Here is a 16,325-nt window from a genome sequence, read left to right on the forward strand (position 1 = left end):
TCTTGTGTTTGCTACACAGCATCATTGAGGACACAGTCACTGCTTGGCACACAGGGTGGACTGGGCTCGCTGGAGACGGTACTGGGGCCTGATGCACAATTCTGAAAATCAGTATTACAAATATACAGTACAGGCCAAAAGTTTGGACACACCTTCTCATTCAATGCATTTTCTTTATTTTCATGACTATTTACATTGTAGATTCTAACTGAAGGAATCAAAACTATGAATGAACACATGTGGAGTTATGTACTTCACAAAAAAGGTGAAATAACTCAAAACATGTTTTATATTCTAGTTTCTTCAAAATAGCCACCCTTTGCTCTGATTACTGCTTTGCACACTCTTGGCATTCTCTCAATGAGCTTCAAGAGGTCGTCACCTGAAATGGTTTTCCAACAGTCTTGAAGGAGTTCCCAGAGGTGTTTAGCACTTGTTGGCCCCTTTGCCTTCACTCTGCGGTCCAGCTCACCCCAAACCATCTTGATTGGGTTCAGGTCCAGTGACTGTGGAGGCCAGGTCATCTGGCGCAGCACTCCATCACTCTCCTTCTTGGTCAAATAGCCCTTACACAGCCTGGAGGTGTGTTTGGGCTCATTGTCCTGTTGAAAAATAAATGATGGTCCAACTAAACGCAAACCAGATGGGATGGCATGTCGCTGCAGGATGCTGTGGTAGCCATGCTGGTTCAGTGTGCCTTCAATTTTGAATAAATCCCCAACAGTGTCACCAGCAAAACACCCACACACCATCACACCTCCTCCTCCATGCTTCACAGTGGGAACCAGGCATGTGGAATCCATCCGTTCACCTTTTCTGCGTCTCACAAAGACACGGCGGTTGGAACCAAAGATCTCAAATTTGGACTCATCAGACCAAAGCACAGATTTCCACTGGTCTAATGTCCATTCCTTGTGTTTCTTGGCCCAAACAAATCTCTTCTGCTTGTTGCCTCTCCTTAGCAGTGGTTTCCTAGCAGCTATTTGACCATGAAGGCCTGATTCGCACAGTCTCCTCTTAACAGTTGTTCTAGAGATGGGTCTGCTGCTAGAACTCTGTGTGGCATTTATCTGGTCTCTGCTCTGAGCTGCTGTTAACTTGCGATTTCTGAGGCTGGTGACTCGGATGAACTTGTCCTCAGAAGCAGAGGTGACTCTTGGTCTTCCTTTCCTGGGTCGGTCCTCATGTGTGCCAGTTTCATTGTAGCGCTTGATGGTTTTTGCGACTCCACTTGGGGACACATTTCCGGACTGACTGACCTTCATTTCTTAAAGTAATGATAGCCACTCGTTTTTCTTTAGTTAGCTGATTGTTTCTTGCCATAATATGAATTTTAACAGTTGTCCAATAGGGCTGTCAGCTGTGTAGTAACCTGACTTCTGCACAACACAACTGATGGTCCCAACCCCATTGATAAAGCAAGAAATTCCACTAATTAACCCTGATAAGGCACACCTGTGAAGTGAAAACCATTTCAGGTGACTACCTCTTGAAGCTCATCGAGAGAATGCCAAGAGTGTGCAAAGCAGTAATCAGCGCAAAGGGTGGCTATTTTGAACAAACTAGAATATAAAACATGTTTTGAGTTATTTCACCTTTTTTTGTTAAGTACATAACTCCACATGTGTTCATTCATAGTTTCGATTCCTTCAGTTAGAATCTACAATGTAAATAGTCATGAAAATAAAGAAAACGCATTGAATGAGAAGGTGTGTCCAAACTTTTGGCCTGTACTGTACATACATCAACTTTGCTGCTGTGTTTGATTCAAATGAAGTGAAATGCTGAGTTTTTGTTGTACCTTTCCAGAACTTCAAATAGAAAGGTCTCTAGCCTATCTCTAGTCTCTAGTGAGCTGCGGCACTCAAAATCTCCTTCCTTGCCTCGACCCCTCCCACAAGAATGTCTCATTATGTCATTTTCTCACACACAGGCAAATTAACAAGTTAACAAGAAGTGTGAGTATGAGAGTTGCCCACAAATGGAAAATTGTATGCAGGAGTGTATGCAAAGTTTTATTTCTTTGCGCATGTGCATTTCCTCTGTTGGATTTATGTAAATTTTAATGTGAAATCCATGTAGTTTTATAAATGATGCCCCAGGTGAGAAGCCAAGCTTTCATGTTGCATAACAACACACATGTGGTTCCTCCAGACTGGTATCAGCAACAGCGTCCAGCCACACCCTTGGCCTTTCTTTGCTGCATTTCTTCAGCTGTTTACCGTGGACAGTATCAAATGCCGCAATATGTTTGAACTAATACCTCAATATCAATATTGCAGGGATGACTACTGGTGTTTTCATATGACATCTAACAGAATATCTTAGAATCATCTCTTTACTGTGTTGCAGCCTTTACAAACAAGGTAAGGCAGCATGTAAGTCATGTCACGATATTACAATACCCAAATTACCAGACAATATCTGCTCGTATATCATGATATAAATATAACGTCAATATATCACCCAGCTTTACTTTGGCTTGTATAAGTACAGCTGAAGGTTTGCCAAAGCATTGCAAAATGCAACTTTGTCTATAAAATCCAAGAAAATTGGCACAATATTCTGGAATGGCATTTTCAAAGTTTGCAGCTAGTTTGCAGGTTGCTAGTTCCACTTTGAGCATGCCTTCTTGTTGGACTAAACATGTTTATAGCCTGTAGACAAGGCATGGCCCCAGACTATGGTTTTATGGTTTCAAACCCAGCTAAAGTTGGTGATAGTTCTAGGTGGCTCAGCACTGCCCCCGATGGCCGAAACATTGTACCGCACTCTGTTTTTCTGTGGCAGTAGTCAACATCTATAGTTCGGTTTTCACTCTCTACTGGTCTAAGTCTCTGGCTCTTACAACTCTGGCTGGAACATGTGGACCATGAATGGGCCAAATTACTGTTGTGCTAAGTATGTTCAATCAGCTAGAATAATTTAATCACTGTATGAGCAGCTGAAAAGTCACTGGCAACAATTGTTTTAATCTGTTTTGAGTGGACATAGTGCCACACTAAAGGAGAAAGGTTTGCACCATAACCCTCTCTCATTTGCAGGATTTTGATATGTGCTGCTGTACTGACCAGCATCCAAGGCCAGTGTCTATGTTCTATGTCTGGAACCCCAGGTACAACGCACTACATTGCAGAATGTTTAAAAAAAAAAAAAAAAAAAAATGGGAGCACATTTGAATGTGTAGCTGTTTTTTAAAGCCACTTTTATATTTAATTAATTAGGTTAGTTTGTAAAGAAAATTTGCCACCTTCTTGGCCTCTTAACCACTCACACATGCACACAAAACAGAGACCAAAGAAATGACAGAGATCAAGTGTCAAATCTCTATTTAAACCATCATTGTCATGTACTCAGCTGTCCAAATTATTGACAAGTTCAGCTTGCATACTGTCTGCAAAGAGAGAGGGGGACAGGGAGAGGGAGCCTAAGTATGGTGTAGTGTAATTACAGTATGTACAACATGTTGTGGTATTTGAAAGTCTGTATCACATCTCCCCTTGGACAGCTTAGCCTTTAATATACCTCACATGTACATGACATGATTTTTTCTACGTGAGACATATTTTACAGCAAGACCACAGAGAGGAGTGAGAGGAGGAGCTCGCATAGTATTACATGAGAGCGTAGAGAAGGTGGGATATGAAAACAATAAAAACAAAGTCTGTTGATGGCATCGCCACTCCAGATCACGTGCAGAGGGGCTTGGGAGGGGGGCTAAAAAAAAACACCTCAGGCAGAAGAATGCAGAGCTCCCAGCTCTCGATCATCCCTCTCTTCCTCGTCCATCTTGCGTCCATGTTTTCGGAAGTATTTGTAGCGCTGGACGTACAGCTTGACCAGGTTGCTGACTTTGACCGGGTTGATCTCTCCAGTTCGGCTGTGGCAGATCTAAGACATTGACACAGCAAGTTTACACAACCTTTCTCGATCAAAAGGACATTTTGTTTGTACGTGGGTTCGTATCTCAGTGTAGATATACAGACATTAGTGTTCAATCAGTTTGAAGGAAAACAATCACAAAATAAAAGTCATCACTTCGACTGCTAGGCCTGGGCTCTATGGCCAAAAACTGAAATCAAAAAAGAATTTGAAGCATGGGTGATAACAGTAGTATATATAAAATGGTACATTAGTTTTCTTAAAATCTCAATGAAAATGCTTTTGGATGTATAAAAGAATTCAATATGTCAGCTGTCCACATCTATTTGGTATATACACACAGTTTGTGGTGCATGCATATATATCCATATCTATATCAATATCTATATATATCTATATATCAGTTTTGTGCAGTAAATGACGTGTTCAGATGTGTTAGTTTATGACTGTTTGATTGTTATGATTTTTGTTTTGATTTCCGACTGAAACACGGGAGTTCTTTTGAGAATAAAATCGAAACTGTTGCCAAGGTCCAGCAGTGTGCAGAACCACCTTCTAAATTTGGGATAGACATTTGTTATTAGTTTTAACATTTTATAGACAAAATGATAAATCTATACATCAAAAATATAAAAATATAATAAAATATTCATTTGTCGCAGCCCTATAGTAATTAAAGTAATTAATCAGTGTCTGCCCTTGCAACACATCCATCGCTGGATGGGTGTGACTGACCTTATGTACGGCTTTCCTCAGGATGTCTTTGTATTCATCTTTGTTGATGTCCTTGCGCTGGTAGTAGGGCTTAATGGCCAGCTTCACCTCCTCCACTGCTCGTTCCTGGGTGTGGAGCTTCTTCAGGTACTAAACAGTACGGAGAAAACACACATTAAATGATATGAAAGTCATCTACAAGAGTAAAGACACTATGTTTGACCAACAACACAACTAGTGAAGTAAATTCCAAAACTGATTTCAAAATTTTCCGTTAAGTGAGCACCTCTACTGCCTCTTCCGGAATTTTCCTCTCAGTTGATACATTTCCTATTAAAGACGTTTCTAGGGCTTTACCTTATCAGGGTCTTTGCTCTCACTGTCCCAACCAGCTTCTGAGCTGCCAGTTGCCCCTGACAGCCCCGTGGGTAAGGGAGGTGGTGGTGTCTGTGCACACCCACCACCCATTGACGGATGCAGGTGAGAGGGTGGCGTTTTGGTACAGCCGACCAATGGGAGTGAGCCATGGAGAATAAACTGAGCAGGGCTAGGTCCAGGAGGCGGAGGCAGAGATGGAGGGGGTGGGATCTGTGAAGAGGAGGAAGACGCTGAGGAAGGAGCGTGCTGCTGGGACTGGCTCTGATTGGCTTGAGAGAGGATCTGCAAGAAAGGCAAAGAACATGACCAAGGATAAGATGTTAGCTTCTGACAACATTTCTTGAAGAATTCCTGTTTTTTTTTCTTCAGTTGACATGGCTGACACAAACTGTAGTGAGCTGATGCGTTGTTGCAGTCTTTACTGTTAACTTTACTCCTAATGCACAAACATCTATGCTATTACAGTTACCATAAAATACCTTAAAAACCACAGTAATGCTATGGTTAAGAAGGTTACCTCAAAGTACCATCATAAAGCTTTGGTTACTACTACCCCTTTTCCACCAGGGCTGGTTCGGACCCGGTGCCTGACTAAGCACCAGTTTTTTGGTTTTCCACCGCCCAAGCAGGGGCCAAACTGGTGCCAAACTGGTTCCAAACTGATGCTAGGCAAGCACCGACTCCGAGCAGGGGCTAAACAGGAGCCAGAGAAAGAACCGATGACGCGGCCCACCGCGTCATTGGTGGGCGGACTTACAGACTCAAACGGGAGCAGCGATTGCTATAAACGTAAAGCTAAACATACTCACCGTTCGTTCCGACCACGAATACGACAGGTAGCCGGCAATAATTGTGTTTTTCGCCTCTGGACCGCAATGTAGGCTTGTAAACACACAAGCAGTATTTGCATCGCTACGGTGGGTCGTCCATGTTTGTTGTTGTGATTCCAAGCGAGCGTCTTGCACACCCACCTGATCACGTTTCACGATGACATAATGACGTGGCTCTGACTTGGCTCCACTTGGCTCTTGGCCGGTGGAAAAGCAAACCGGTTCTTTGTTGGCACCAGTTAAGCACTGGCTCTAGCACCAGCTCCGAACTAGCACCAGGTGTTTTTGGTGGAAAAGGGGCATACATAAATACTATGGGATATTATAGTGAACAGTGTGCTTACTACTTTGATTCAAGATGGAATTCAGCAGCTTGATAGTTTGGCAAGTGTGAGATGTCCTGTAACATTTGGTTGTGTGCTTCTGGTCTAACTAATACAAAGACTGCCTTAATGTAGATGTACAAAAAAGAACACCAATAAACAATTATCAAGACAGACAGTGAGTCACTGAGTCAGTCTCACACTCAGAAAACTGTCTCTCACCTGGCTGGTTGCTTGGATGAATTCTTGTGCTTTGGCTCTACTGGCGATATTGGCCTCCTCCATTTTGAAAAGCAGAGCAGTCACTGTAAGTAAGAATATTTGAGACTCTTACTATAACATGAATAAGACATGTAAAACCTGCACATTGGAGATAGCACAAGCTTGTCAAAGTTCTTAGAATCAAATCCTAAGAGGAATGCTGGAGATTTCTTTCTGAGCAAACTGATTTAGCTCACTTACTGAACTTTAAACACTACAGGCTTCAATTCATCAGAAAATTTCTAAAATTCCCTGACAGTTAGTGTCTTTAATAAACCTCAAATACCACAATTTTCCTGACATTCCATAACAAGTGTGAACTTTGTGTGGTATGGTAGCAATTTTCATAGAATCAAATAAATAACAATGCTTTGTGGGTAAAATGTTCTGAGGAGCCTATGTAACCTATTCTGGGAGCCTTTGAAGTATTGTTGGACTTTGAAGTGTTAACTCCTTAAGTTCAGTTTGTTTAGCCAAGGTGTGGATATATGTCTTTTTTCTTTTTACTGTGCAACCATCCCTCATAAATGAGGCATATAATTTCTGTTGCCGTGGCATTGGAAGACCCTACTATCTAGTTTACTCTGACATAAGCTTTTAGGTCCTTCTTGTGAATCTGCATGGGACAACTTCAAAAACATCCTCCAAGGCACTCAATTTGGCCTTAAAAACCATTATTAATGTTCATTTTGAAAACAGAAAACTCCTCTCCCACCAAATCTATCCAGTATAAGAAACTTAGTGGTCGATGTGACTTGTTTACAAGTAAACTTTTTCATTATGATTCAGACCAAAGAAAATAAACTGTGGTTGTGATAATAATGACAAATTACAAACTTCTGTCCTTCTATGGAAGCAACTTACATGCAAGTACTCCTCCAGCTGTGCAGTCCACACCAGTCTGCAGACTCCAGGGGAGTGCAGGAGCTGCAGGAGGAGGTGGGGGAGGAGGCGGTGGCTTACTAGCAGATGAGGAGGACACCGAGGACGAGGAGGAGGGGGGGTCTGACGAAGATGGCGGAAGTGACAGGGAGGGAAGGCCACAGCCTGAAGAAGAGGAGGAGCAAGGAGGCGAGGCCAAGGATTTGGGTGCATCATCTGGGGGGAGGGGCTTGATGCTTGCTGTAGGCAGGGGCATGGTGAGGCCAGTCCCCTGGGGGGTTGATAAGCTGGTTGGGCTGGATGGTGGCAGCGTAGGGCTGGTCTGGGTCGGGCAGTCTTCAGCTAGGAAAGAGGGCTCTGGAGTCTTGCAGCTGCTGTCTACAGTCTGAGAGTCTGGAGAGGACTCTCTGGTGTCCCGTGAGGGAGCCATAGAGGGAGGAGGGGTGTGAGGTGGTGAGGAGGAGGGTGGCAGTGCACTGGTGGAAGAAGAGGAGGAGGCGGAAGATGAGCATGGTGCAGGACCAGCTTGACCGGTATGAGGACTGACCAACTTGCTTCCACCTCCAACCCCTGACTGAATCTCTGAGGAGACTCCACACCAGCCTTCAGAGGCGGATTTTGATTGGCTGCTATCTCCATCAATCAACCCCACAGCACTGCCTTTCTCTCTTGCCTTCTTCCCTAGCCGTCGGCGGCGCTTGGTAACTAGAGATGATGAGGGAGAAGAAGCCGAGGAAGAGGTGGATGTGGTGGAGCTGGGCTTGGCCTTCTTCGATTTCAGAGCTGCAGGACCAGTTAATGAGGATGATGGGGGTGCAGCCAGGCTGCTGCGCTTGCCCACCTTACCCATGTCCTTACTACGTCCACTCAGTGACAACGGCTCTGAACAAGGCTTGAGAAATGGAGACCTGCTTTCATTGTCCCTACGGAAGACTACCGCAATGGAGCCGCCCACCACAGAGCCCCCAGCACCCCCACTTGCACTTCCTGGCCCCAGGAGCTCCATGCCCAGCTTCCCTGAGCCAACCGAAGCCCCCGTGGTGCTGCTTACACCCTCCCGTACCAGAACTGAGACTTTGGATTGCAGCTTGCCTTTATGACTACTACCACTCTCCTTCTTGGATTTTCCAGAGCGACCGGACTCTCTTCTGCTACCCTTTTCACGGTCTTTGTCTTTTCCCAACTTCCTGGCCCGTTTGGTTGACGGGAGGGCTGATGAGATGGAGGCAGAGGCGGAAGTACCTTGTGTGGGTGACAGCGAGGAAAGGCCTTTACTTTTGGTTCGAACGGAAGAGCAGGAGGATGATTCGGACTGGCCCGTTTTCTTTACTGTATAGGATTTCTTTTTGGGGTGATGTCGTCCAGTTTTGGGAGTGGCTTTAGTCTTGGGACTGGGGACAGGAGGCTCTGGTGGCAGGGCAGCTGGTGGGGTGTCCTCCAAAGAGGGATAATCTGAGTCCAAAGCCTCACCATCCAAAGACAGCATGTCTATCTCCAGTTTGTCTGAGTAGCGATCTGACTCATAGCTATGATACCTTGGTGGGGAGAGGGACCGTGATTGGCTGCGATAACTTGCACCATCCTCTGCCTCTTCAACTGAGCGCCGTTTCCTCTTCTTCTTCCTCTTGTGTGACTTGTCAGAATGCTGTGTAGGGCTTCGAGGGGAGGCTGGGGCAAGTGTTGGAGAGCCAGGTACAGTGGTGGTGGTTGTGGTAGTGGTGACTGTAATTGTTCGCTTTATAGCGAAAAGGTCAGAACCGTTGAGGTCTTGGATAGACGGTGGAACGACAGGACGACCATCCCTTCGCAGTTCATGGTCCCTGTTGTGCTGTCTTTCTCTATTGTCTTCCCTTCTTTCCCTGCTTCTTTTAGACCTTTTTGAACTGTCTCGTTCTCTGCTGTTTGAATACTGCCTGCTCTCTCTGTCCCTCTTTCTATGGTTAGTGTCTACATCTCTGTCATCTCGCCTTCGGCTGCTGGTTCGATTTTGGTCTCTGTCTTTGTTTCTATCCCTGTCTCTGACTCTGTCTCTTTCCCTGTCCCTCTCTCTTTCCCTGTCCCTATCTCTTTCCCTGTCCCTATCTCTGTCCCTGTCTCTGTCTCTGTCCCTGTCCCTATCTCTGTCCCTATCTCGCTCTCTGTCCCTATCCCTCTTTTGTTCTCCTTCCCTTTCCCGGTGGTATTCTTCAGACAGGCTGGAGAAGGAGCGTCTAGAGTGGACACCTCTTCCTGAGGAGTTGTGGGATCGTGAGGCCTCAGGGCTGCTGTTTCGTCTTTTCTTCCTCTTTTGGCTGTTGCTTCTGCTGCTCCTCCTGCTTTTGGCCTCATTTCCAGTCTTCCGTCCTCGCTCCCGGTCTTTGCTTCTCTCGCGGCTTCCCTCCTTCTCTTTCCTTCTCTTCCTTTTTCTCTCTTCCTTTTCCCCGGGTTTGCCATCCTTATGCTTGTGTCGGTCCCGGTCCTTGGAACTCTTGGAGGACTTGTGGCTCTTGCTGCCCTGTTCTACAGGGAGCAGGACAGGGGAAGAGGGTGGAGAAGCAGGTGGGAGGGAAGGAAGTGGCGGAGGCTGAGGAGAGAGGGAGGAGGTTGGACAGGAGCGATATCTCTCCTTCCGTCTGCTGACCAGTTTCCTTCTCAGGTCGCCAACCCCAACCACCACAGGCTCATCCTCAGGCTCCACATCCGCCACCCAGTCACCCTCTGTTCGCACTGACACAAATTCATCCCCATCCAACACTCTGAGGATCCGTTCTGGCTTCGGGCCAAAGAAAGAGGCACTGGGTGTCAAAGGGAGAATTCCACCAGCGGTTCTCTTATTGCCCCCATCTCTGTCAACAGCCCCAACTATCTCTCCCTCCTCTATCTCAGAGTGGTCTGAGCCTATATTATCCCTCTGCTCTCCAATTCTGGTGGTGTCTTGGTCCACCTTTCTCCGTAGCAGGAGTTGAGTGGTAGGAGGGGGAGTTGTAGGTCCAGGAAGGGGGTCAGTGGAATCTGGGGGGGCTTCCTCTTTCTCCTCCTCATCTCTCCTCTCAGCCTCCCTTTTCAGCCCTCTGTTCTTGCCACTCCCATCTCTCTTCTCTGCCATCCCCTTTTCCTCTCCAGTGTCCGATGCTGGAGAGCCAGTGGGGTCAAATGGGTCATACTTGTCCCCATCACAGTCCTCCTCCATCCTTCTCTCCCTTTCTCCCTCAGTAGGATGGAAGGGATCATAGATTTCTTTCTCTCTAACCTCCCTTTGCGTATCCAGCTCGGCAGATCTTACAAGGAAGGTGGGATTAGAGGGTGAGGTGTTGGGCAGAGGTACAGCAATAGATGGAGCTGCTAGGGAGACAGATGTGGAGGACACCCTTGCCACCCCCACTCCATGGGCATGGCCTTTCACATCATTATGATAGCCCGTCACTGTGGCACTGGGAGAGGAGGAAGTAGACAAAGGTGAAGAGGGATCAGAAGAAGGAGAGGAGGGCGAGGAGGAGGGGGAGAAAGGAGGAGGGCTCTTGGCAATCTCTGTAACTCCATGAGGGGGAGAGGAGGCAGAAGGCCTCCTTTTGAAGCCTGGAGCTGGTGTCAAGTCCATGGACCAGGGACAGTCCAGCACTCCCTATAAACTGGAGTTGAGGGGCAAAGGGCAAAGCCACACTGGAGGAAAGGAGTCCAGGAAGAATCCTAAAAAAAAAACATAACAGGAAAAATGGTCTCTTCACCCAGTATTTACACTGAAAATACATACCTAGTGACACAGTGGACTTTGTAAGAAACTCAAGGCTGTTTTTTTGCTCTGCTGGTTAGTTGATTTTTGAGGGACTCGAAAGTCCACATCATGATACATCCTCTCACTGTCAAAAGAAACAGCTCCAGAAAGTTTATCTGCCAACATCACAGACGAGATCTTGTAAAAACTTGCAAATACTGATGGAAAACTGAATGTTAATGGCATTCATATTGAATTTTCTTTTAGGGTAGGTTCAAGAATTGACTCATCATTATATTAAAGGGTAATTGCAGACGTGGCAAAGAGAAAGCCCATTTTCCAAAGTGTCCTTGAAATTTGTCCCTGAAATTTGTGTTTTTGTGGCAACCTGTAACTAAAGGAATTTAGTTGATGTCCTGATTTTACCTACAGTTTGAAACCGGTCTTATGCAGTTAGAAACAAGCTTTTTTATTATAGCTAGGTTTTTCTGACTTGTGCATCTTGATGTCAAATACTAACATAATCGACCCACAAAAATTCCAAGATGCATGCATCATGGAGTTCAAACAGACCTGGTTTAGACCAGAGTACACAGGCTCCAACTCTGTGGACAGCTGACATCGAGCTACTGTCTGTTCTGCCCTTCCGTCCCCCATGTAAGAATGCCAAAATTCTCATTACTGTTGTTTACCCTTAGGCCAATGTAAGTCATGCAGCTGAGAAAATCAGAGGAGTTGGCAGCCAGGGATGCATATTTGACCACCTGCAATGAATCTTCAGTGAGTTTTCTTGAGAATTTTGCTTGTGGTGCACAGAGTAAATACACTTGACAAAAGTAGGCTACATTTTGGCAAGGAAAAACCAAGCAAGGCTCACCTGCAGATATCTGAATGAAAATGGCTTCAACAGTGACCCACACATCTCCCCTTTGCAGACATGCTCACCTTATGCTAATCTCATCCAGTTCAGGGCACAAACAATGCAGGGTTTTGCATTCAGTGCAAATGTGTTACTTGGGCATACTGAAAAATGGTGTACTTGTGCATACTGGGGCCTAAAGAGTCTTGGAGTTGCATAAAGTTTGACTGGAAAGCTGAGACAGATAATCACAGCTTCATGAAACTTTACGACCACAAATTAGAGACTTAGGGCATTCAGAGGATGTATGGATTTCATAAGTATATTGTCAAAAAAGGGAAGTTTCTCACCAATTTCCAGAACAGAATGCTCACAATCCAATCGCCAAAAAATGCAACTATTGCTGAAATCGGATCATGATTTTTCCTATTGTATTCCTCAAGGTCTTAGTGTTCAAATGTGGTATTTTGGAGGGATCTATGGCCATTTTTATCAATTCTAGAGTGGTCAAAATGGTTACATTTTGAACCAAATCTGTTTATAAAATGATATCAGCTCAAAAATTGCTAAAACAATTTATGAGACATAACTGAACATGGGAATGGTTATCATATACTTCCATCATAAGCCAACTTTCCACTGTCACGCCAAATGCAGGCAGGCTAGCGATTGCCAAGGCCAGCTGCATTTCCATTGTCATTTCCGGTCTTTAATGGTGCCTCAGTGCAGCTATGTGACGGCCAGTTCCCATGTGCTAATAGCCAAGCGATTACCGGTACCTATGGGGCAGACAGGGCTAACTGAGGTCTGAGCCGGAGTTACGGGCTTACTTGGCTTTGGGTGGGGAGATGGGTGCAGCTGATAAGTACAGATGTCAGCACAGCAGCTTGCAGTTGTAGCATAAAAATAACAAAGAAAAGAAAAATGGAGAACAACCGGCAGTACTGGTCAAATGAGGACATTAGGACTCTGCTCACTATCTGGACAGAGGATAATGTCGACGGTTTTTGCCAAAATGAGGACTTTATGCAATATATAGTGAGAGAGCTGGCAGAGGTGGGATATAACACCATGGGACAGGTCCACAATAAACTGAACTTAGTCTTAGTACAAGGCAGTTAAAGCACACAATGCACAAAGTGGTGTGTAAAGGAAAAAGTCCTGTGGTGCATAGTTCTGCAGCAGTAAGCTGGTGCTGGCTCTGCAGACTTTAACCACTCGCTTCCTACTTCCCACCGGCGTGCGTGGACAGGATGGGACTGCGGGGCTATCGGCACAACAATGAAAATGCGAAATGTGAAACGGCCAAGAGCCATTAACACCTTTTGGCTTGTGCGTTAGTGTGTGTAGCATGAGACCTTTGTTCATTCCTGTATAGAATTCAGACTTTCATTGGATTTATGAGTCCGTTGAAAGTATCTGTATTGATTTTTATTTTAGAGTTTTATGTGACATTGTGTTTCTTTAACTTTGTTTCTTGTTCTTTGACTTTGATTTTTGGTTTTATCATAGTGTCCAAGCTGAATTTCCCCTCATGGGACAATAAATTACTGAACTGAAAGTCTAAAACTTGCTTCCTCTAAACCATTTCAGAAGAAATAATTTCAGTTGGAAAAGCTGTTCTTCAGCAGAAAGTCTTGGGGCGGATTGTAACCTCTGAGGAAGTTTACCATTTGTACAAGACTGACAGTGTCTTACGCTTTAAACAAAAAATGTAACATTTTTGAGTGTTTTGTTTGTCACTTCCACATTTATCCCACATTACTACACTTTTTGCCATTGGTTTTGATATCACCTGGAGCTGAATGATAACTGTTTCTCTGACAATAGCAGGTAAAAACACAAAATTTTCAGAACGGAGAAATGGCACACTGGAAAATGGTCTGAACATTCGCTGTAACCATAAGCCTTAAACCGCCCATGTGAATTATAAGATATGTTTGCCAGTGTGAGTTGCGATACACTCTGGACATCCAGCCAGTACCCAGCACTCAGTAACAATGAGAGGTAGATAGCACCACTACTGTCCTACACAACAGCTGGGGGGGAAGTGAAACTGTATCACAATTATCAACATGGGTGAACTATCCCTTTACACCAAATGTTACCACCTAAACCAGACCCTGGGGGAATACAGTTGTGTGTTTATGTAGGTGTTTACCTGCTTTATTGTTATCAAACTGTGGGCCAGCAGCAGATAAAATGCTCCAGTGTAACTACAGCTGTCCGTGCCCCACTCCAAGTCAAGGCTAAAATACAAACAAACCAAATCCAAGTTTAGTGGCAGCAATTTTTTTTTACCAATAACTTACAGTCAGAGTTGATGGATTGTAGACTGGATAGTTACCTGTTTGTGAGCTGTGCAAAGAGTCTGAGGACAGTCCTGGCCTTGTGGTTAAAGAAGCTCCCTAACAAAAGACAAACAGCGATGTCAGCATACAGGTTCACATAAAAGTCTTTACAGAGAATAAACATTGTGGTGTCTGAATGTAGTATATACATAATATATAGTTATTATGCAGACATTATGCACCAACAACAACAGAATGTAGATTAGGGTGCATATGTTTGTCTGAACCCAACCTGAGCCCGTGAGCATAGTAACCGAGCCCAGCCCGAACCTGACAGGCACAGATTCTCATGTTTTCTGGTAATTTATTCCATTCATGAGATGCTGCAACAGACCATATTGTTTTGCTGAATGTGGTGCAGGGGCAGTATCTAACTTCCTGTCCAGTGTCTTTATAGTCTGTTTTTACAGTGCCTCTAAAAGCTTCAATGTGGACGAACTGGCTTGCTCCAACTGCTTAACCAATACATCATGTGGGAAAGACTCATTGCATTCATGAACATGGCTGCAGCATCAACATGAGGCTTAAATGATAGGTTTGAGTCAAGCACTATGCCAAGCTATTACCACTGTAATGTTCAGGCAAGTAAGTCTGGATCATCATGCAATTACACATTAATTAAGCATTACAGATGTGATAAATCACCCTTCCCAGTGGAGGAATATCAGTGAAAGGAGTCCACATTCAACTCACCAGCAGAATGGTATCCTCACCAAGGCCGTCTCTGTCACTTTGATGCATCAAATTACATTCTTAAATCATTCCTCTTCATCTTTTCCCTTCGCTTCACTGAGACTGCTGTCTGAGGAGGGGCATAATATCCAAAATCAGATTTGGCATGTATGGCAAAGGATGCAAGCATTGTTTCTTCATCCTGCTCAGCAACAGTGCTATGGACAAGCCTGTCACACCTTCATATGGAACTACCACACTGCTCTCCATCCCTCCCCTCCATTAAACCACATCAGCAGCCACAGGCAGACACCATGGCAGGGCAGCCTCACAGGAATGATGTGAAAGGAGCTGAGGCAGTCCTGTCTTTTGTGCTCTGTCTATCCTAACTGGTGGCAAGGAACTCCAGCAAGGGGCTGGGAGTCCAGGCAGGAACAACTTGTTTCTACTGACTCACTGCTGTCCCTGACACATTTCCCTTTACCATGCTCACTAGACGATCAGCCATCTATGTAGCTAGGAACATTAGTTACAGGCCAGCAAAACTGCATAAGGCACATGATAGTCTGAATAAAACAGTCGTGCTTCTCTTCCTCCGACAGCAGGTATTTTGCTAGCCAGCTAACGCTAGCCACAGCTAGCAAGAGAAGCTGTGTTCTTTACCTTCCGCCTGTTGGTGCGCTGTCTGCACTTAAAACCTCTGCTCCGGGCAGTGGCCTCTGTGTTTCACTCGTAAAATCAAAGTTTCTGATGCAGTATAAAGGGATTTTCTTTTTTCGTTTTAAAAGCACAAAAAGAGGCCCATCCCATCTATCGCCGCCATTTTATTTTCCCGTACACCGGCCAGCAAAGGATGACGGGAGATGTATTTTTCTCACGTTTTGCGAGAGCCCTCTTCTTCCTCTGGTGCGGATGGCGGCAGCAAACAGATTTGGCTGCACTACCGCCACCCTCTGGATCGGAGTATGGATCAGACTGGTTTTTCTGACTCAGTCGTTTTAAATTCTTTTATACTAGTTCGGTATCCCATAGACAATACTGAACAAGAAGGGACTTCTTTTTCTCTAATTTAATGGTGAAAAGCAAACCAACTTTGAAAGCTGCATGCTGCCACTCACTGTAGATAATATAGGTTTATACACACACATTTATGTACCTAGACGGAATATCTATATCTAAATCTATATTTACACACAACGCACATTTTAATGTTAACTGCCCACCCCAGGAACCATCTAGCCTACCTGTGATGCTGTCATCTGCAGGATAAGTTCCTCTGAAAGTGCATTTCTCCAAGGCATGGCAGGCTCTAGCCATGTTGGTGCGTGCGCTATATCAGTATGTATATGTATATCAATGTCATATATTGTAACTAACCATGATGTATTTTTATTTATTTTTTTTTCTGAACTTTTTCAGACCTAGTCTTGGCTGAGGCTCGGAAAGTCACCATATCTGAGAGCAGTATAGTGGAGAAGATGA

At 44.8% G+C, this 16,325-nt stretch overlaps 1 protein-coding gene across 1 annotated transcript; it reads right to left on the reverse strand.

Annotated features, from left to right (window-relative positions):
• Window positions 1-3,303: 3,303 nt before the first annotated feature.
• scaf1 (SR-related CTD-associated factor 1) lies at window positions 3,304-15,675 on the reverse strand. Its single transcript, XM_030058282.1, has 9 exons — window positions 15,507-15,675; window positions 14,865-14,973; window positions 14,168-14,228; window positions 13,982-14,069; window positions 7,253-10,936; window positions 6,350-6,432; window positions 4,954-5,256; window positions 4,618-4,746; window positions 3,304-3,891 (listed from the first exon to the last, which is right to left on the reverse strand). Exons 5-9 carry the CDS (start codon window positions 10,845-10,847, stop codon window positions 3,733-3,735), a joined length of 4,269 nt encoding a protein of 1,422 aa, XP_029914142.1. The 5' UTR covers window positions 10,848-10,936; window positions 13,982-14,069; window positions 14,168-14,228; window positions 14,865-14,973; window positions 15,507-15,675; the 3' UTR covers window positions 3,304-3,732.
• Window positions 15,676-16,325: the final 650 nt, after the last annotated feature.

This window comes from Myripristis murdjan, chromosome 8 (genome assembly GCF_902150065.1).
Source record: "Myripristis murdjan chromosome 8, fMyrMur1.1, whole genome shotgun sequence".
NCBI classification, from domain to species: Eukaryota; Metazoa; Chordata; class Actinopteri; order Holocentriformes; family Holocentridae; genus Myripristis; species Myripristis murdjan.